This window comes from Barbatula barbatula (genome assembly GCF_947034865.1).
Source record: "Barbatula barbatula genome assembly, chromosome: 14".
Lineage (NCBI taxonomy): Eukaryota > Metazoa > Chordata > Actinopteri > Cypriniformes > Nemacheilidae > Barbatula > Barbatula barbatula.
The window spans coordinates 329,893-352,458 of NC_136777.1; the positions used below are offsets into that span (position 1 = coordinate 329,893).

Genomic DNA, 22,566 nt, shown 5'->3' on the forward strand with positions numbered 1-22,566 from the left:
GTGCATGTGTGTGTTACGGCCACGATGCCTTGTGTGTGTGTGTGTGTGTGTGTGTGTATGTGTCGGTGTGCATGTGTGTGTTACGGCCACGATGCCTTGTGTGTGTGTGCGTGTGTGTTACGGCCACGATGCCTTGTGTGTGTTTGTGTGTGTCGGTGTGCATGTGTGTGTTACGGCCACGATGCCTTGTGTGTGTGTGTGTGTGTGTGTGTGTGTGTGTGTGTGTGTGTGTGTCGGTGTGCATGTGTGTTTTACGGCCACGATGCCTTGTGTGTGTTTGTGTGTGTCGGTGTGCATGTGTGTGTTACGGCCACGATGCCTTGTGTGTGTGTGTGTGTGTGTGTGTGTGTGTGTGTGTGTGTCAGTGTGCATGTGTGTGTTACGGCCACGATGCCTTGTGTGTGTGTGTGTGTGTCGGTGTGCATGTGTGTGTTACGGCCACGATGCCTTGTGTGTGTGTGTTCAAAAAGTTCTTGACGTCTTGACCGCGAGTGACTTCCTGTTTGATGATCGGCACTTCCGTTTTGTATTTGTTACTGTTAGAGGACATTTCTGTTAATGGTTAAAAACTATTTCTCTGAGAATTTTTGCGGTAAAAGGCTTTCACAACAGCCACAGAAAGCTCAGAAAACCTTACGAATGAGTGTTACCACATGACACAACAAGCTTTGAAAATGTGAACTGTTGATGATTATGGCAAAGAATTCGTCCAATGTTAACGCTGCGTAAAGTGTTTTTATAAATGTAAAGCTCTTGGCCGTTTACATACATAGGACGAGATATCAAATGTGCCTGCTGGCTGGAGTGATGCTTTGTGTGTGTGTGTGTGTGTGTCGGTATGCATGTCTGTGTTACTGCCACGATGCCTTGTGTGTGTCAGTGTGCATGTGTGTGTTACGCCACGATGCCTTGTGTGTGTGTGTCACTGTGCCTGTGTGTGTTACGGCCACGATGCTTTGTGTGTGTGTGTGTGTGTGTGTGTCGGTATGCATGTCTGTGTTACTGCCACGATGCCTTGTGTGTGTCAGTGTGCATGTGTGTGTTACGCCACGATGCCTTGTGTGTGTGTGTGTGTCACTGTGCCTGTGTGTGTTACGGCCACGATGCTTTGTGTGTGTGTGTGTGTGTGTGTGTGTCGGTATGCATGTCTGTGTTACTGCCACGATGCCTTGTGTGTGTGTGTGTGTGTGTGTGTGTGTGTGTGTCGGTGTGCATGTGTGTGTTACTGCCACAATGCCTTGTGTGTGTGTGTGTGTGTGTGTGTGTCGGTATGCATATGTGTGTTACGGCCACGATGCCTTGTGTGTGTGTGTGTGTCGGTGTCGGTGTGCATGTGTGTGTTACTGCCACGATGCCTTGTGTGTGTGTGTGTGTCGGTGTGCATGTGTGTGTTACGGCCACGATGCCTTGTGTGTGTGTCGGTGTGCATGTGTGTGTTACGGCCACAATGCCTTGTGTGTGTGTGTGTGTCGGTGTGCATGTGTGTGTTACGGCCACGATGCCTTGTGTGTGTGTGTGTGTCGGTGTGCATGTGTGTGTTACGGCCACGATGCCTTGTGTGTGTTTGTGTGTGTCGGTGTGCATGTGTGTGTTACGGCCACGATGCCTTGTGTGTGTGTGTGTGTGTGTCGGTGTGCATGTGTGTTTTACGGCCACGATGCCTTGTGTGTGTTTGTGTGTGTCGGTGTGCATGTGTGTGTCACGGCCACGATGCCTTGTGTGTGTGTGTGTGTGTGTGTGTGTCAGTGTGCATGTGTGTGTTACGGCCACGATGCCTTGTGTGTGTGTGTGTGTGTGTGTGTGTATGTGTCGGTGTGCATGTGTGTGTTACGGCCACGATGCCTTGTGTGTGTGTGTGTGTGTGTGTGTGTGTGTGTATGTGTCGGTGTGCATGTGTGTGTTACGGCCACGATGCCTTGTGTGTGTGTGCGTGTGTGTTACGGCCACGATGCCTTGTGTGTGTTTGTGTGTGTCGGTGTGCATGTGTGTGTTACGGCCACGATGCCTTGTGTGTGTGTGTGTGTGTGTGTGTGTGTGTGTGTCGGTGTGCATGTGTGTTTTACGGCCACGATGCCTTGTGTGTGTTTGTGTGTGTCGGTGTGCATGTGTGTGTTACGGCCACGATGCCTTGTGTGTGTGTGTGTGTCGGTGTGCATGTGTGTGTTACGGCCACGATGCCTTGTGTGTGTTTGTGTGTGTCGGTGTGCATGTGTGTGTTACGGCCACGATGCCTTGTGTGTGTGTGTGTGTGTGTGTGTGTCGGTGTGCATGTGTGTTTTACGGCCACGATGCCTTGTGTGTGTTTGTGTGTGTCGGTGTGCATGTGTGTGTTACGGCCACGATGCCTTGTGTGTGTGTGTGTGTGTGTGTGTGTGTCAGTGTGCCTGTGTGTGTTACGGCCACGATGCCTTGTGTGTGTGTGTGTGTGTGTGTGTGTATGTGTCGGTGTGCATGTGTGTGTTACGGCCACGATGCCTTGTGTGTGTGTGTGTGTGTGTGTGTATGTGTCGGTGTGCATGTGTGTGTTACGGCCACGATGCCTTGTGTGTGTGTGCGTGTGTGTTACGGCCACGATGCCTTGTGTGTGTTTGTGTGTGTCGGTGTGCATGTGTGTGTTACGGCCACGATGCCTTGTGTGTGTGTGTGTGTGTGTGTGTGTGTGTGTGTGTGTGTGTGTCGGTGTGCATGTGTGTTTTACGGCCACGATGCCTTGTGTGTGTTTGTGTGTGTCGGTGTGCATGTGTGTGTTACGGCCACGATGCCTTGTGTGTGTGTGTGTGTGTGTCAGTGTGCATGTGTGTGTTACGGCCACGATGCCTTGTGTGTGTGTGTGTGTGTCGGTGTGCATGTGTGTGTTACGGCCACGATGCCTTGTGTGTGTGTGTGTGTGTGTCAGTATGCATGTGTGTGTTACGGCCACGATGCCTTGTGTGTGTGTGTGTGTCGGTGTGCATGTGTGTGTCACGGCCACGATGCCTTGTGTGTGTGTGCGTGTGTGTTACGGCCATGATGCCTGTGTGTGTGTGCGTGTGTGTTACGGCCATGATGCCTTGTGTGTGTGTGTGTGTGTGTGTGCGTGCGGGTGCGTGTGCTTCAGCTCTGATCTTAAAGACTGTTAGAAATGGAAAACAAATATTCAGTATTATGAAAACAAAAAGTAAAATATTCAACCGGTTGGGTCTCAATTCTACTTACAGTCTCTTAAGAGCAGTCAGGCCGTGAAACGCAGCGGAGGCGATTCTGCTAATGAGATTACTGCTGAGATCTCTAAAGAGACACAGAGAGAAACAAATGACAACAATTACAGTATTACATGTATTTAATGTAAGGGATTTCTTTTTGTAGAATGTAATTCTTCATCATCATCATCATCATCGTGCTTTGGATGATTTCACACGGCCCGGTGCATAGTTCAGGTATTTATTCAATAACTTCATGTGAAGTTCATACAGAATATGTTGGCCGCGCACAGAAATCTCTGAATAGCCTCTCGGTCACACTGCAAGACCAAACACACTAAAAATACACAACATTATATCTGAAGCCAAATCAAACTTCCTGAAATTGTTTGTTAGAGTTTCCTGCGTCTGAGAGGCGTGACAGAAGAGCTGCAGATCTTCAGAACACAACAGACTCCTTAACATCTCTAAAGATTCAAATCTGCTGTGAAGCCATAAATAAAATGCTTGAGTAACATTGCAGAGAAAAACAAAACATGACAAATTGTACGCATGTCCAGTCAAAACCCTGAAGGCACTTACAAGTGAAGAGTTTAGTGGAAAAATTAGTTTTTTAAAATGTTCAAAAATCATGTTTTTATTGTAAAGTTCAATTAATATTAATCAAACTGCAGTTGCTTTTTTTATATAAGCCATGATAACAAAAGAAAAAATACAGCAAACTAACAAAAGAAAAACATGATAACATAATAAAAAACATGATCTTTGAATTGAATTGTTATCTCATTTTGGAACCAAACTCTTCAAGTATTTATTCTATTTTTTCTTTTGAGAACAACAGTCAATTCTAGGTGCTCGAGATATGCTTCCCACTCATCTAATAGCTCTCTGCTCATCTTGACATACTGTACGGATTGACATTAAATATTAAGCTTTTCTCAGCTTCAGGGCATTAAAACAATGTTAATTCAATATTAATTTATTAGTAAAATGGGGAGAATCATCAAGTCCCGTGTTGTCTCGGTCAATGACTGCTATACAATTTCAGAACCTAAAGTTGGTTTGACATCTTGATCAGACTTTACTGTCCCTGCGGACAAACTCTACAAATCACAGTTTATATTTCACACACCATCAGCAATCGCTCGTGTCCATTGACACTGACCCGCAGGGGGCGCTACGCCTCACACCAGCACACTAATGTCTGGATTTATGTCAGACTCACGAGTATCTGTGTCTTCTGTGGGAGGAAGAACATTAATGGAGCGTACATGAACAATATCAACAGTCTGTGAATCAGTGTGAAAGAGAGCAGAGCTGATGTTCACTCATTAGTAAGCATCCAGCCGTGTGTAGTGACACTTCAGAGGACGATGAACTCAATAAAACAGCAGCTCATGTTGAGAATGTTCCACATGTTTAAACAAACCAGCGTCTGCTGAGAAAGCACGTGCCGAGGTCATCTGATCTACAGCTACCAGAATGCCTATTATATAGTAGTTAAAACACGGTAACCGCAAATTCACCATCGTTTGGCTAGAGTTACATACACAGTGGTTCTAGAGATGACCTAATAAAAACCGACCTACTAAAAAAGGTGCCGTGGTTTCTACACGTAAACTGTAATAAAAGCCACAGGTTGTTTCATACTGTATTACAAAACACATCTGTGATTTATTCTAAAGCAAAACACAAAAGATGTTGAAATCTGACTGACACACGTCCTGCTGAATTTCTCATCATCTAACAGTGAAAGAAAAACACAATGACGCTATTCAGAAAGAAATATAAACACAAACACAACTCTGCGTATCAGACAGGAAAACACAGGAATATAAAAGGTCGGCTTTGTATCCGCTGTGACATCATCACTGTCTACTTCCTCTTCCTGTTTGCCTCCAGTGGCAGAAGCTGCGGCCCAATCCACATTCTATCCGTCCTAATAGTATTTGAAATTATAATTAATTTGCCCCTATTTCCAAAGAACACTTAACGGCTGATATTACCCACAACTCACGGCGAGAGGGCGGAGTTTAGTGACGCTACACCGCATTAATGAAATTCAATAAAAGAAGCTTTGCCTAATTAATCAATGTAAGTATACAGAAAACATTACAGACAGAATAATGAATGAATAAATACTTTCATGCAGATATATTTTGAACAACGGCCACTTCCATTTGGCGTTAGATTGTCCCAGTGCCGGCATACCGGTTTAATACACACTAACATGTGTATACTTAACATCATACAAACAGTACATACTTTGAGGGCTGAGTAAAAGAAAGCGAAGTGGGACGACTGATGACAGATCCCCGTCTCACAGGAGAGACATTACATATCATTGACATTAAGAATTAAATTCAGACATGAATCTTGATTGTCAACATGCGATAATGCAAATATTGATTTAACTACGCTCGATGCGGATTACTCTTCCGTGGTAAAACCCTGATGGTACTTAAGCAGATGAGAGAGTTTGACATTCACACAGAAATAAAACATCATGCCATGCCATGACTTCATCTGATGCCGCCGCGGCCTGAAGGTGAAGCAGAAAGAGACAAACATCAGCATCTGAACATCTGCTGAGAAGATAAGAGTTTGAATTAAAGAGTGACGACACAGAATCCATCACAGGTCACAGAGGAGACTTTATAAACACATCTCACACAACAACACAATTCTGTCATCATCTGTCCAAACCCCTCAGATTTCAGAAGACAAGAAATATGATGAAGTCATACAGTTTGTTTTACTGACGAGAACACGTCTGACTGCGTGATGATGTCACACAAACATGAGACACACGAGCACAAGTTTCCATTTGCTCTCTGATATCCAGAATAAATAACTGCGATATTAAGGACATCTTGTTTTTTCTTTCTTATTATTGATTGATTTGGATATTTATTTCTTCTGACATGCTGTCTCGGGTTTGTTCATGTCTCTGGATTACAGTGAAACACAAACTAGAGGCATTAATAATGTCCTGAAACTAGAAGCAGATATGATCTGAAATAATTAGAAAAATGTTCATTCTCTGTGTGTTTGAGACACTGCGAGTCTATGAGATGATGATGATGATACTCACAGTTTCTCCAGAGCTCTCAGGCCGCTGAATGAGTGATCTCTCACCACTGAGATCTTATTGTTGCTCAGGATTCTGAGGAGAGAAAACAAACATAAATACAGATCAGCTCTAGACATTTTTGGGATTTAAACAAACAGCAAAGAGGAAGATTTATATGTTGTGAAGCGTCCCGTAAATTTCCTGATGATTTGTAGCTGTTGGTGTCAACAACACTGTCTCCAGGAACAGAGCCCTTAAAAAATAACACCTGCTGACGTCTCGTCCGCTTTGATCTTTGAAATAAAAGAGACGATTTTGCTATAGTTTTTTTCCTATAGAGGGTTGGTTTGAAGAGCTTTTTATTTGAGCGGATTTTCCTCTGTTCTGCGTTTATCCTCTTAATACACGTGTACTGCAAAGTGCGACAGTAACTGGGAGATGCCCTGTTGTTTGTGTAGTTTTGTGTGTGGTTGTGTGAAGCGTGAGGTCGATCACCTCCTCGTGCCTTATACAGACATCTGTCTAATGTCCAGGAAACAGCAAGAAAAACATAACTGTACATAATATAAACAGTGGACGCTGAAAATCTAATGTCCTTCCAACTCTCCATTTACAATATCAATAATGAGAGAAAGAGAGAGAGAGAGAGACAGAGAGACAGAAACACAGAGAGAGAGACAGAGAGACAGAGAGAGAGACACACAGATCGACACACACACACACAGATCAACACACTGATCAACACACACACACACACACACACACACACACGCACACACACTGAACTCCACCCAACAGCTGCTGGATGTCTGTCCCTGAGCTCCGCCGCACCTCAACTCTATTATTATATGAGCGACAGAATAAAATAAGCTGAATTTCAGTGTTCCGCAGGCACCAATCCCAGGAAGCAAACGGCTAAAGATCACAATCTGCACTATTACAAGCCTCCCTAAAGATGTCTACCCTGCACTGCTGAAACCCTCCGGCCGTGTGTTTTTCTACTATATCAGGTTACCGGGAACATCTAACCAAAATAACAAACCTCACATCCAATAACACTGACCTTAGACACGAGAGACATGACGGAGTTTGTGTTTGTCTTTCAGGAGCTCTGAAACATTCAGACACACACATGCAGTTAAACCATAAAGTACATTATGTGTGGGTGTGTTTGAACTGTGACCTCATTCTTGGATCAGATGATAAAACTCAAGTCAGTGCGACAGGAGCATCAATCTCTATCAACAGCGACAGACACTTTCTCAGCTCAATAATCCTTCAGGGGTCTCTCTGCTGTGGGGTCACACAGAGTTAATGTGTTCACACACGTGTGTGCGTGTGTGCGTGCGTGCGTCAGCAAAACATCGTCAACCATAAATATCTGTCATACAATTAGAACTACACTGTGCTGCTTTCTCAAGACTGACTGACAGGAGAAACATGTAAGTGATGTCTTCATTTACTTCTGTTGTTATTGACCCTCAATGTTATCACAACCTGAACACATGAACACACACAGAGCTCCTGTTATCTGTCACTAAACATACAGTTCATGAACAGAACCGATCCATGACTGACACAGACATCTTTACACACATGTTAACACAAATGAATAATAAGAGAGTACATCCTGAGGTTTTAAAGAGACAGTGTTGACTTTGATATTTTTAATGGTTTAAACTGGACTGTTGTTATCAATGATTATTAGGTTCTTGTTTCTCTGAGGTGCAGGTCAGTAAATTTCACCTTCATTGTATAAAAAGCAGAAGGTGAGAGCTGCCAAACATCTCAGAAAAACAAAGTCTGAAATGACATAATGGTGACTAAATGATGTCTGAAATCTCATACTTGGACAGATCTGACTCTATAGGAAAAAACTTCATCTATAATCCAAAAACTATATTAAATACAGATCAACTTAAAAGCACAAATAGAGAACGATTATAACATACTGTTCCTCATTAGAAAACATTGAGGTTTCTTGTCATTGGACTAATGAATGAATTAAAGATGAGAATGTGCTGAAGATGTTTAATGGAGTAATGATGGCAGAATAATGTTATGACCGAATGGTGAACATCATTAGATGTGAATGTTTTCCCCTCCACTGGCTCTTTATTTATTCAGTGCTCTGAAACAAAAGTGTGCTGGAGGAAGTTACGCCGGAATTATAAATGTGACGCTTCCTAAAGTGGGAAAAAGATTTCCTGAGCGACCAGAACTTAAACAAACACAGGACCAAACTTTTAAACACACGCACGCACGCACGCACACACACATGACTTCATCCCTTTCCTGTCAATCAACTTTGAAATCTTACATTTTAATTTTTCATTACAAAGAAACTGCTTTACTCTTTAGTCCGGTTCTACTTCATTTCACTCTCCAGAGCTCTAGAGAGACATCAGAATCAGGTTTAGTATCGTCTGTGAATGAATGGAGATTGTAGATTAAAGAAACCCGGAGGTCATAAACACAACAACATCTCTGTAGTCTGTGATGCACAAGTCATCAGCCGTGAATCTTCTACAACCTGAAATCTTGCCTGCGTCAGAATGATGTCACAGCACAGCTGTCCAAACAGTAAAAGCATTCTAATAGATTTACAATAAAGCACACTGTATAAAGTCATGCTCACTACAAGCCCTCGGTGTTCTCCAGGGATTGACATCAGATGTTCTCAAAGGGAACCACGCGACGAGAACTACATTCATCTCAATACATCTATGCTGCTCCAGCCACCTGTGCTCAGTCTCATTATGGTGCTTTTAATCTCATCTACACCCAAACATTACAACACCTTCAACATCTCCATAACAAGGTTTTCTTCAAATAAAACTTGACTGGAGGTGAACCATGGAACACAGATATGAAGAATGGCTTCGCTACAGTTCAACACATGATAACCATGATTACTGCGCGTTTACTAGAATAAAAAAGGGCGCATTAAGATAAACACAGTTACAGTGTGATGAAGTTACTCACAGTGACACCGTGCTGTTGGGTAAGGAACTGGGTTGCGTGGTTTCCACCAGGTCCGCGTCGTCACACACTACTTTGACGCGCGCATTCTGTCTGTTAAAGTCCTTTGATCTCTCGGAGGTGCAGTGACAGCTGTCAATCATCAAATCGGGACAGTATCTGTTGCTCAGAGCGCATCTCCAGCAGCCCAGGAGCGCGCACAGCACGAGCAGCGCGTTCATTGCGCACGGACTTTCATCTATAAAACACGCGTTCACGTTATTTCACCGCTGGCAGATGAGATTCTTGGTCATGTCACATCAAGAGAGGAGGTCAGTGGATCTCTGGTGATCAATAAAGACACCTGTTCATGAAGACTCTCCAGCACGCGCCATGCGTAATTTGCCATATATGACCGCTCAGCTCTGGACACTCATAGCAGCCCGCACTATACTGTAGTTTACGTGGAGTTGCTTTAAGGTTTGCATCCTGTACTTGTTGCCGTTTGATCCTTATTCATCAAGAAACACCTTTAATCCAATGTGCGCTCCGTCACTGCGCGTTTCTGCGCATGTGAGCCTTTGGATCAGCAGCTTGTGTGGAGTTTTGTAAGTTTGTCCTTCAGTCAACAGGTTGAGTAGCCGAGGGTGGTGAGGAACCCTGCACCCCACAAACGACCTAAAAGAAAACCGTCCATATTTCCGGCGACATTTCCTACTATGGTGGCGGCGTGGCTTATAAATATTCATGAGGAACCCCAGTGGACCGCCCGGATTCGCTGATAGGTGGGCTGGTGGAAGGCGTGGGCTCGTCTTGTTGGCTCATGAATAATAACACATATGGAGGCGGGACTGAAACTTCCTCAGAAACTTTATGAACTTCCTCATGACCACAACAGCACTGCTTCTTTTCTTTAAGTGTGGCGTGACAGTGTGCGCCCCTTCATGTCTGTCGGTCTGTATGTTTATATTGTTCATCATCGTAAGACCTCTAAATGATTCATAACTGTATTGTCTCTAAATGCAGTGAAAAATAGCAATGAAATAAAGGTGTTAATAAAAAGACAATGAGGAGATTGAAGAGAGACCGTTTCCTGACCCGATGACCGTTCATAATTTCCCATCATTTCCTGTATGACAGCCAAACATGAGGCAGCGCTTCTCTTCTCTATCTCTCCATTTTTCTTCCTGTTTCTCTCCGTCTCTGTAGATCTCTAGGGAAACGCAAGACATAAAGAAACATTGTTGAGTTGTGCGTTTCTTTCAGGTTCTCCTCTGGAGGAATTGTTTGGACAGATGTGCTTTCACCTCACTTTTGGATTGTGAAGATCTTCTCTCGTGAGGCCGAGAGAGAGAGAGATGTCATCATCTGTAGTGATAAATCTTCTCATGAAAAATAAAAACACATTTATGGATTCAGACGGTCTCTTAGCTCTAATGAGAAGCAGAAAGCATTAGCTGCCTCTTCATACTCGACAAATATGTTCTCAGTTCTAAACTCCTGAAAGTCTGCGGTGAAGAATAAAACACAGAGACCGACCAGTTAAACAAAGATTGTGTCCTTAAAATCATATTATCTCAAACAAGTCTCAATATATTTTTAAAATCTGTTTTGTTTATAGAATGTCAAGTGTTTTACTAGAGAAAAACTGGTTATTTTTTCATTGTTCAGTGACCTTTAAAAGGACTTTAAAAATGAATATACATCTCTAACACACACCACACATCCCGTGTAAGCAGTTCACTTGTATTATGTGTGTTCACATGACCGTCAGAAGGGTCAGACGAAGAAAGAAATCTCTTTTAAACAGATTTCACTGGAGCAGTTGAATGAATGAGCAGGACTGGACTGGTCTTCATGGTCAAGAGCGGTGTGGTTGATGAGAACTCATCCGTCATTAGAAGTCACACAAACAAACGTTGAACTGAAAACATCTGCCAGGAGTCCAACATGAACTTTTGATCAAACACGTGACTTGTGTTTGTTGTATATTTGAATAATGTTTGCAGGTCACAAACAAAGCCGATAGCAATGAGATTTCTTTTGATGTTAAAATAAATACTCGACCCTCACAAAAAAAGATGTTTCTTCAGGTGTTCATACTTATTTTTGTGAAGGAAAACCTAAACATAAACAACTGGCACAGCTTGTAAAGTGTATTCTATCCACTCCTTTTTAAATAAATGACACATTTGTTACACTTCGATATTTTATATTTGATCCAATGAGGAGAATAATTCAGAGATGTGCAGTATCACTTAAAGACATGTGTTCTTCTCTGAACTGCAGCTTTGCTCGGACATGACATGCTCATTCAGCCAATCACGGCGCTTCGATGGATCTAAACCACAAGACCAGAGCGAGACACACATGCAACCGCTGCAGGTACGACCTCAGGGGAGACACACACACACACACACAATATATTCAACACACATGAGAAGATTCTGATCTCATGAACGGGTTGTGTGAAAGAAAACAACTAAGCGTTTAAGAAATATACAGTCAAGCACAGTCCGTGTGTCTGCGTGTGTATGCGTGTGTATGCTCAATCATTGCTCAGGGATGCAGAGGAGCTGCTGTGTGTGTGTGTGTGTGCACTGACGTCTGAAATCTCCTCATGGTCTGAGAATACCGTTTCAAATATTCACACCTGCAGAGCTGCATTATTGTGGACAGAAGGTTCAGTGTAAGGAGCTGTGGTGTCTCAATCAGGTCCTCTCTGGAGGGTAAACTGAGTCACGGTTCACTTTAGAGAATATGTGCACTAACATCCAGCTGTGTCGAATGAGACACATGACAGGAGGACAGATGATCCCTCACATGTTCAGTATGATGCCTGTGAATCAAATGTTTTCTCACACGGCTCTATTTTGAAAGCAGCGGCGTTAAACATTTGAGTCATGCGAGACCGATGAGAATCTCTCCAGAGCGTATCAGGTTTGGACTGAAGTGTCTCATCGTTCATGATTGTGTCCAGTGAGGTGAACCAGACACACTTCTGACCATATCAAGTCATTGTTGAAATCCACAACATCATTCATGCAGACAGCGCTCCAAACATCAGTTTGTCTTCATGCATAAATATTTTATTGGTCCGTCTGGTTTGCCAATTGGTTTTAAAACCCTCACGCAGAGCTTCATGAATGAATATTCCCATCATTCTGGAAAGTAAACAAACATTTATTAAGGGTCTTCAGAGCTGCTGTGAATTCAAATGTGCTGCGAGACACCTTTAAAACATGTTTAGACTCAACAGTATCTTTTTTACAGCATCTTGTGATTATCTCTGGTAAAATAAGATGCTTTTATATAGCAGCAAACATCATCATGAAAGCAGCAGTGATCTGTTTGCTTCATCTTTACCTTTGAACACCATCATTTCTCTTTCTTTCTGTGTATGAATCACCACACACACACACAGAATCTGTCTTTTATTTACTGAATGAATTTGAGGAGATGAAGAGAAAGTAAACTAGAAAACTAAAGAGAACTAGTTAACAAGTTTCAGTTTTGTTCTTCGTCTGCTGTAATGTGTCATGAGAACTCTGTCTATGTTCTTATTTGTGAATAAACTTCATAATACCACCACATAATGTGTGTTTCTCAGCTGATGCCTTTGTAAGCGAACGGCGCCGTCTGGTGGCCTGAATCTGCTCATGTAAACTCACTTTACACTGTCTGGAGTTATTCTACTACTGAAGCTCATTGGTTTATAGATATCAATCCGTGATCTGACTGATTTCCACAAACACAATGGGCTGTTTTGGTCATTTGTCTCAGTTTTCTACATAAGACAGGTTCACAATATACCTTAAGTGCTGTGAGGCTTGCTGTGGCTTAGACAGACAGAGAAGATCCTCACACTCGATTATTAAAACAACACATTAAATGAACATTTATTAAGTGTTAAGTGAGCGTCTGTCTCAACAACACATTCATAATTAAAATCCAATGACAGTTAATGTGATTATAACATTAGACACCTACAAGCACAAACATTCATTCATTGTGTGTTGTGCTCATCATCATCACAGACATCATTAGTCAATCTGTTTACATCTGCTTATGTGTGATGATGAAGTCCATTAGAGTCTACTGATACTCACTGACTCATCATCACTCTCCATCACACACACACACACACAAAGCAAATTATAGTCAGGTAAACCCATATATACAAAGGGACGGCTTAACGCACAGGCCTACCGGGCACGTGCCCAGGACACTAGACTAGCAAGGGGCCCTGGCTAATTTAATATGTGTACATTTTTCGTTTATTTAATTTTTCTCAATAAAAAAGCGCTGAATAGAGGGATTATTTTGCAGTACTGCCATAGTAGAAAAATTTAATTGGTCGTCAAAAGTGCCTCAGAACTGTTTGTTTTCCTACATTCCTCAAAATGTTCAACAGAACCAAAACATTACCAATTTCTTTCCTACTGTGGCAGTCAATGGTGCTTCAGAGCTGTTGGTTGCTAACATTATAATAACATTATTATTATCTCACTTCTACATGTCTGTCACACCCGCCGGGCAAATCAGTCATACAGTACAGACACAACTTCTGTCTGCAGAATGAGAAATGATGGGAACATCAATCACTATCAAACACATTTGCATACATGTTTGAACACATTTAATACCGTTACAATAATGTGTAGAAATACTCAGTGTTGGGTTAATTAGTTACTGTAATTTAATTACTTTTCCCGAAAGTAAAGTGAGAGATTCCTCTTAAGTCATTTAATTACAGTTCGTTCTGATATAATTGAACTAAATACGGTGTAATATATTCAACGGTGGAAGTGATGTCAAATGGTAAGTCTCACTTTAAAATGTATGCTTTCATGTGTTTTGCTCACCTATGGTCAGTTAGAAATAATACTTTGTGTAGTTATTTATTATTTATTTGAATGAATTAAAAGTGCTGTATCATGTCTATCCTTGAATCACTGAACTAATCAAGGTTGATGAAAGTCATTAGTAATGAAATACTTTTGGAGAGTCATTTGTAACCTAATTACACTATTGAATATGTCATTAGTAACCAGTAATTAATGAAGTAACTTACCCAACACTGGAAATACTGTAACAGTTTATTAAATGAGAAAAACACATTTTGTGCCCACAGAATATTTAAAACACTGTGTGTGTTTGAGAGATGACACTGTTGTGGTGTTGTGTTACTGTACTAGAGCGTTGTCATCATCTTTAACACTGCACTGGTTTTCAATTCTTCAACTTCTGTCCCTTCTTAAACATAAAACACTTTCACCAAAATGTCAATATTCTGTTTATTTATTAGTGGCATTAATATCAGAATCATTCATTTAACATCAAGTAAACATGCAGAGTATTTACAGTCATTTCTCAGTTTCAGATATAAACAGAATTCTGCTCCGAGCGATTCAGTTCACATCAATTACACTCATCAGATCAAGATCACAGGATGCTCAGCCCAAAAAATCTATTTATATATGTTTCCCACATTTTATTAAAGTATACTTCACCAAACCGTGCAATTACACAATTTTAACTTTGGGAAATGATGTTTAAATAAAAGATAGCTGATGTTATATTTGATGATCATCAGCGCATTTGGTCTTTGTGTAGATGTTCTATGTTATTTTTGACAAAAAAACATATTTCAGAAATTCAAGAATACATCTTCAGATTAAAAGGTCCTTTGAGTTATTAGAACGATTTCCCTCGAGTTACCCTACACTGTAAACACGTAGATTTCAGTACTATATGTGAAAGAGGAGATGGGAAGTAAAAAAGATAAATACTGTAATAAAAATAATAAACAAAAGTTATCACATGCATTACAATCATTACAAATATATCAACATGACTTTTTGAATTTATGCACTGCAAATCCTCTTTTGGGGTGTTTCATTAATCCACAACATACCAAATTGAAATATTATAATATGACACATACAACTAGCTTAAAGTGGTGTAGAGACATGCATAAAATGAAGCACTTTATAGTGTGTACTCCAGACAGAAGGCATCAGACACACAAAGAAGAATCTGACTGCATATGCACAAATATCCTGAAGAATTACTCAAACCGGTTTTAACTTCAACACGGCCCTGAGAAGAATCCATCATTCTGCTATTGAAATGCCCTTCAGACGAGACTCATGTTCCTCCTGAAGGGGGCAATATTGTGTCCGGCTTCTCTTATAATAGAATAAATCGCTGTTAATGTTCTCTGAAGCGGACGTTTAAGGCCATAACAGAGTCCAGTACAGCACATTCTGAGATGAATCCATACGACAAGAGCTTTAATGTACATCAGGTGTTACAGATGTGATGAGCGCCAGATCAGAGTTCATGAACACCTCAGACGCTCAGTTCATAAGAATGAATCACATCAGAGTTCACACAACCCTCCATCCTGTAAGAGCCGTTGGAATTATTGAAGCCATAATCATAGAGCGATGCGATGGCTCGTGTGCGGTTCAGCACTGCAGCTGTGCAGTCATTCACACAGAGAGAGAGAGAGAGAGATATGTATTTGTCATACCTGCTTTTGCAAGTCTTTCAAAGATTTGATCTGTATGAAGAGATGAAGACAAACTTTGTTTTCTCAAGAATCACTGTTCACTATAACACTGTGCCTCAAAAAGCAAATTTCACATTAACTTTAAAAACCTGTGTGCATATTCTCAGGCTCACGTGAGGTCCGCCGTTAAACTGACACAAAGGGGTTTAAATAATGAAAGTGAGTTGAGTATCGGACGCAGATGTTGAGACCAGGCACTCTCACCGTGTGTCTCGTCCTAAACACATCTCACTTTCACTAGACGTCCTGTCATCCTTCATTCTTGGTGAGTCGAGCAGCGGGTTAGAAGTACAGGTAATAAGTCCAGTAAAGCACATTAACCATGATGAAGGACAGCGGGAAGGATAACCGTGAGTAGTTGTCTATATAATGCGGATTCTTCACGTGACAGCAGTTGGTAGACGTCACAATCTTGCGCAGCAGTGAAATGTTTTTGGAGCAGCAGTTTGAGGGCTCTGATGGGACCTCCGGTGTCGTGGCTTCTCCGGCAAACGGACCAGGATCTCCACCAGCGCCCGGGGTCGGATCTGTGGCGTCTTCGCATCTCTTGAGCCGCGAGGAATTGCTGGCGATGGTGGTGACCATTCCGTTCATCTCCTCCTCGCAGTCGTGCATGTGGTGACCGTACTGCCGCATAAACACACACAAACTCATCACGATCGATGACATTCTGTACATTTATGAAATAGAATGTGAAGTATAGTGAATGTTACCATGAGTGCACTGTTGCAGTCGGGGTGGTGGAGCGTGCAGAAGTGAGCGACCGCATACTCTATTAGTGCTCCAAAGATGAAGCTGAAGCAGATGCCCAGATACACGTCTATAGCCTTGATGAAGCAGTTAGCGTTGGGCAGAGACGTCCTGGCGCCCATCATCAGTGTGGTCATAGTCAGGACAGTGGTCACTCCTGAAACACACACATCTCACTGTTCCTCTGGCAAACGTTCTCACAGTTGAAATGAATGTCCTGTGATCTCTTCATATGTGTGGTATCTATTCATAGCAAAGCTAACATGAATCATGTTTGGGAGCAATGTTGCAGGTAAAATGAGTGTAAAATTACACAATCAAACAAACTCAATGTCCTGGATTTAACAACACGAGCAGATTAATCCAAGTGCTGAAAGAAACATCGTACCGATGCAGATGCGTGCGGGGACAGATGATTGGCTGATCCAGAAAGAGACCCATGACAAAACCACCAACAGGCTGGAGGGCACGTAAGTTTCCAGAATGAAGTACAAGATGCTTCTCTTCAGCTCAAAATGAAACGCCAGTTTAGGATAGTTTCCTGCACAGACAGAACATCATCCACGCAAATAAGAGTCAAGACATTAAAGGGGTCATATGATACGGCTGAAACTAATATTATGGTTTGTTTTAGATGTAATTCAGTGTGTTTACACGATTTAAGGTTCACAAACACTGTATGTTTCACACACTACATGTCTGTATCTCCTCTCTGAAACACGCTGATTTATTACAAAGCTCATGACTCTGAACAGCGAGGTGCGCTGTGATTGGCCAGTTCACCCGTGTGTAGTGATTGGTGGAATACTGCAAGCGTGTGAGGGAAATGTAACGCCTCTGACCATATTTGGAACATCAGGTTCCTCTTCAATTGTCTAGAAAGGTACGCCCACCTTACTTGTGTTTACATGTGGGCGGTCTTAGTCAAATCATTCCACGAGCTGATGTAGATTTGTGTGGGTGTGGCTACACGAGGTGTTTCAGGCAGGTCTGGGTGAGTATTCGCTTTTAGAAAGAAAGCATCTTTTGATCCGACACTTTCATTTGTGCGTGTCTAATACATACATGTGCAACTTATAACACACCAAAGACACAGAAAAACACATATTCACACCTTATGACCCCTTTAAACTGACGGAGAGGACACAGATGAAGTGAGTGAGTTTACCCGTCTCATACACAGCCTCAGAGGCAGACGTGTAATGATCTTCAACAGTATACTGGGCCAGTTGCAGGGTGTCCAGACCGCTCACAGATTCATTCCCACGTGCCCAGTAAAACATCACATCATTGACGTTATAACCCCCTGAAAACAAACACACAAACACATCTGACGCATGATGAAAACAGTGACGTGCCATGTCTTTCTCTCATTAAGAATTGTTATAATGCTTCGAGACACTTCATGTGTCATTAAGACCAGGATGAAAACCCTCTGTTAGTGATGATTGATGTTCTGGTGTGTAATATCATGACGTGTCCTCTCGGTGGCGCTGTATCACAATGAATGCTGATATATAACAGCCGGAAGATCTTGTTCTTGTGTTGGTTTCCATGTGATGCTCCTTGAAGCGTGTTTTCCCATGTGTTCACAGATTTCTCATTTTAAGATCCACACAACCTGATTATCTTTACAGGACCTTGAGAGAATAAAGTTGAGCAATATATCGCACACATTCAGACAGAAAACAATTGAAGGCTGTGAATTCTCCATCTGGATGTCTAGTTTTACCCCAACGGTTCTTTTAACACACGAGGTGCAAAATGATTATGACGTCTCACTGAAACGCTGTAATTCAAAGGGACTAACACATTCTCATTTGAAACAAAGACGTCTTTGAACATCTTAAGAACCGAACAAGCAAAGCGACATTTCATCTTTTATCACGCGCAGTCTCTGATTCTGTCATCGTCAAATAAATATTTAAACGTCTTTCACCTCAGCGTGTGTTGACTCTCAGAGGAATACTGTTCATTTCCCAAAATAAAATGAGCTCAAAGACCGTGTAATAAATGTGTCCGGGTCATTTTCAGCAAGTAAATAAGCAGTAATGTTTCACATTAAGGAAATGAAAACTGTTTTAGGATTATTAACCCATCAAAACCCAGAGTCGTGTGTGAATAGCTTTTGGGGCAACAGCAACATTCAGTCAAATCTACACCTTATGAAACTATATTGATGTTTTCTATGATTGACAGCGTATGAAAAGAAACGCTCATAATTTGTGCTGTACATGTGAGATGTTGTGTCACGTGATCTTTGTGAATATATGCAGTTATGCAAGAACAGATGTCACGCAGCAGAGGCCAGCTGAACGGGAAGAGAGAAAGTCTTACAGCTCTCCAGTTGTAAGGTGCAGGTCTGTTTGTCCATGGGATATTTGGTCAGGTCCATGTTACAGGCCACCGTTGTCGTGATCCTACAGTCAAAAAACAGCAGATTACATGCTGTACATTCTTATCATTTACATTCAGTCATTTAGCAGACGCTTTTATCCAGATGAGGCAAACATTGGAAGCAATTGGAACAACATAAGGACAACAAAAAGCATAAGTCTCATAAATCCTACCACAGTATACAGAGCCAAGTAAGAATATTTAAAGTAGAAAAGAGAAATGATCGGTCAGGTAATCCATCAAATATCTCTTGTGAAACACAAAAACACACGGTGACCTTCAAAAGTCAAACCTGCTCAGTCCAGAACAAACTGTATTAAAACGACCTGAATCTGCAAAAACGATCCATTCTGATTGTGTCGTAACACGCGATGGTTCAGATGTATTATAGCTAGATGAAGAAATCCTGAGAGTTAAATGTGTGTCTTTCTCAGCCGTGTCTGGCAGCGGAGCATCTGTTCTACATCTCCTTCTGAAGAAACAATCCTCAGATCGTTTCAGGCTGATCTGAACAGCGTGTGGCACATTTCAACACTGATTCTTTAATAAATCTTTGAAAAGCTTTGACACCCTGCGCTTTCATCAAGTGTTGAACATGAAACACATCTGAGCAGATTCTGACACCTCAGGAATAAAAACGTGTCACATACAGAAAGAGAAACAGGCCAGGCGACTCACCGAAGGGCATATAGAACCGTTCCGTTGGGAAAGATCCGGATCAGTCGGTTTTCCACAGTGATGTCATGGAGGAAAGATTTCTTTGAATCCACTATGAAGGTGTCTGGTACCCACAGCAGCTCCACCAGTCGACCGTCCAGACTTAGACTCTTGTTACCCTCAAACACCAGCCTCTCATCCGTCCAGCGCTGTCGCAGGAAGATCGTGGCCGTGTAGTCCTGCGCACAGATAACACAATGACTGCATTTTTCTGCAACTTCTCTGAGGAACATGTGTGTCGCAGGTGTCTCATTGTCATGATCCTGACTGTGGTTTGGACTTTTAGTTTGTTTTCCTGTTGCGTGCCATGTTTGTAGTCCTTTATAGTTTTTCTTGTTAATCCGTTTCCCCAGGTGTTTTATTGTTTCCTTTCTTACCCAGTGTATTTAAACCCTAGTCTTTCCTTTATTTGGTATCAGTCTTTGTGTGTTGTGCTTCGGTCAGTGTTTTTATTGCCTTGGTTTGTTTTTGTCTTGTTTTATTTCATTAAATGTTTTCTGTGTGGATGTGGATCCGCTTCCGGCCTGGTTATTTGCAGTTATACTCCTTTAAATGCTAGTCTGAAGCCTGTTCACTTAAAGGGACAGTTCATCCAAAAATGAAAATTCTGTCATCATTTACTCACCCTAATGTCATTTCATGTCCGTATAAATAACTTTGTTCTGATGATATGTGGAAGAATGTTAGCAATTTTCAATTCTGTGACATCATTGAGTACCATAGCAGGAACATCTTTTTGTTTTCCTAAATTCTTCAATCTCTCACTTTGTGTTCAACAGACCAAAAATATACAATATTCTTTTCCTACTTTGGTAGTGGATGTTCACATAGAGACGCTGTACAATATCAGATCACTCATTTTATGTTTTTTTTTCTGCGTTTCTCACCATGTTGATCTCTGATATTGTATCAATGCTGGCGATGTCCAGACTCATGCCGACCGTTACTGGACCATCTAAAGAGAGAAAACAGTGAAAACGTATGTAAATATAGTCTTCATTTCCACTATTCATCAGGGGCTGTTAAACCATGTAAGCAAAACATCCAAAGGCACTTTAACCACCAGCTTTCTTCTAATGAAAGTAGACTTAGTTTAGTCTGCTGTTTAATCAACTACAATGTCAATATAGCTTCACCTACACTAAAACACAGTGATGTTGTAGTAGAGAGAAGACAGAATAAAAACAGCTGAGAAAGTGACTGAAGCTTTGGTACCAAGTTGAAGTCGTATATACCTGAAATAAGACAAAGAAAAGTGAGCTGTAAAAATGCACTTCTCCAACAGCTCAGATCACATGAGATCAGGATTTGAGTGTTTTTGCTCAATGGCATCGCTGTGCTGGTGGCTGTTTATATGAAACTGCTGAACATGGAGCACAGGCGGAGGTTTCTGCCAATGGCATAATATGTAAATGCCCATGAAGTAACACAGCAGCATGCGGGAACTGTCTCACGTACCTCCTCTGAGAAAAAATATGGGATTCAGGCAGGCAAATATTAATGTAAACGGACAAATAAAGACAACAGATGTGTCAAACCATGAGACCTGACGCAGGTGTGATGTCAGCAGTTATTTAAATAAGATTGGTCAAAATAAATGAATCATGCAATAGTCCTGAAATATGACTGTTGAAATATTGGTGAAATGACACCTGGGAATGAAGGATTGCATCAGGTGTGGTTTAAGTCATGCAGATCCAGACCCAGACATCCAGAGAATAAACTACACGGGTCAGAGCATCAATCATTTACAACAGAAGACTCATAGAGAGATGGAGAGTAGAGGATGCACCAATGTATCGGCAGAACTTGTGAAAGTCGCAGTAAATATAAATCTAAAAACATTATCACAAATCATATTTAGATCATATCAATTAGAGATGTTGTAAACAGATTGAAGATGAATTAAAACAGATTTTGTCATTTATTGCTGCCGATGGAGCCAATCCGTGACCTAATTTAGTGACAAATGTTAAAATGAGCAAGTGATAAATACTGCTTCTATCTGCCAAAAAACACACTGCATCCATGAGAATATTAAGCACAAACATGAAACCTGTCACAGCATGAAGCATTCAATGTACTGTAACACGTGTGATGTGCAGGTCTGGACGTGGACTGAGCATCGGTCTCTCATGCTCAACATTTATCATGTTTCCACAGCGTATGGATTGTGTGGCTTTTTTTTATGTTTTCTTACTGTCAAAAAACGGCCTGAGGTATTTGTTGTATCCTTTCATGAGTTTCTGGATGGTGGGAGGAAGAATTTCTCCTTCTTTGGCTTCAGCGCTCAGCAGAGAGTTTTCCAGAATCCTGCGGAGAGAAGGGAAACATGAGGAAAGAGAACACGCTTCCTCTGCACACGTATTCTCCAGCAGCTTTTCGTTATTTTATGAGGCATCGCTGATTAACATCTTTCAGCTGTACTGATAACAGAAGAGTTTTCAGATCCCTCCTCATCATCATTAAACCAGAGAAGAGAGAGAGAGGCTCATTTCCATAATTGGATTACTTTGATCCGTCAGTGTGAAGAACGTCCCATCAGAGTTTGAGTTTAATCGCTGTTTTGCTTTTGCTCAGAACAGCAATTTTTCATCCCCCTCATCATGATGTCTAGAGATTTACAGTTTTACTCAAAGTTGCTTAATGATGCAATGCAACACAATTCTGTATGCATGTATGCATGTGTACATGATGAAGACATTAAAGTGTGATTATTACAGAGCATTAGCTCAATATTAAAGCATTATGCTCATGGAATGTCCACGTATGCCTATGTGTGTGTGTGTGTGTGTGTGTGTTTATGGTGAAGTGGGTTTTACCATAAGAACATGTGTGTGTGCGGTCTGGATCCCTGTTTCGTAATATTGCATACAACGTATTTTCGAAGAGTTTTTAGTTAAACACATTTA

At 41.5% G+C, this 22,566-nt stretch overlaps 2 protein-coding genes across 2 annotated transcripts in view; both read right to left on the minus strand.

Annotated features, from left to right (window-relative positions):
- The window catches only part of LOC306903871 (uncharacterized protein), a gene marked incomplete at its 3' end in the record, with an annotated part of 13,445 nt that extends 3,160 nt beyond the window's left edge, over positions 1–10,285 (minus strand). Inside the window, exons 1-3 of the mRNA XM_079473411.1 lie at positions 9,238–10,285; positions 6,274–6,345; positions 3,196–3,267 (exon numbers count right to left, since the gene is read on the minus strand). Of these exons, the coding sequence (XP_079329537.1) occupies positions 3,196–3,267; positions 6,274–6,345; positions 9,238–9,455 (362 nt within the window). The 5' untranslated portion in view covers positions 9,456–10,285. The remainder of the gene's footprint in view (positions 1–3,195; positions 3,268–6,273; positions 6,346–9,237) is intronic.
- A 4,872-nt stretch (positions 10,286–15,157) lies between these two features.
- Positions 15,158–19,945, minus strand: LOC306903339 (gamma-aminobutyric acid receptor subunit pi). Its single transcript, XM_079472419.1, has 6 exons — positions 19,616–19,945; positions 18,878–18,960; positions 17,709–17,846; positions 16,929–17,081; positions 16,504–16,697; positions 15,158–16,417 (listed from the first exon to the last, which is right to left on the minus strand). Exons 1-6 carry the CDS (start codon positions 19,885–19,887, stop codon positions 16,073–16,075), a joined length of 1,185 nt encoding a protein of 394 aa, XP_079328545.1. The 5' UTR covers positions 19,888–19,945; the 3' UTR covers positions 15,158–16,072.
- Positions 19,946–22,566: the final 2,621 nt, after the last annotated feature.

Coding starts and splice junctions, on each gene's coding strand:
- LOC306903339 (XM_079472419.1), bottom strand. CDS start 19,887: ATGTTCCTCAGAGAAGTTGCAGAAAAATGCAGTCATTGTGTTATCTGT. Junction 18,961..19,615: donor ACGGTTCTATATGCCCTTCG/GTGAGTCGCCTG, acceptor TTTTGACTGTAG/GATCACGACAACGGTGGCCT. Junction 16,418..16,503: donor ACTGCAACAGTGCACTCATG/GTAACATTCACT, acceptor TTTATGCGGCAG/TACGGTCACCACATGCACGA.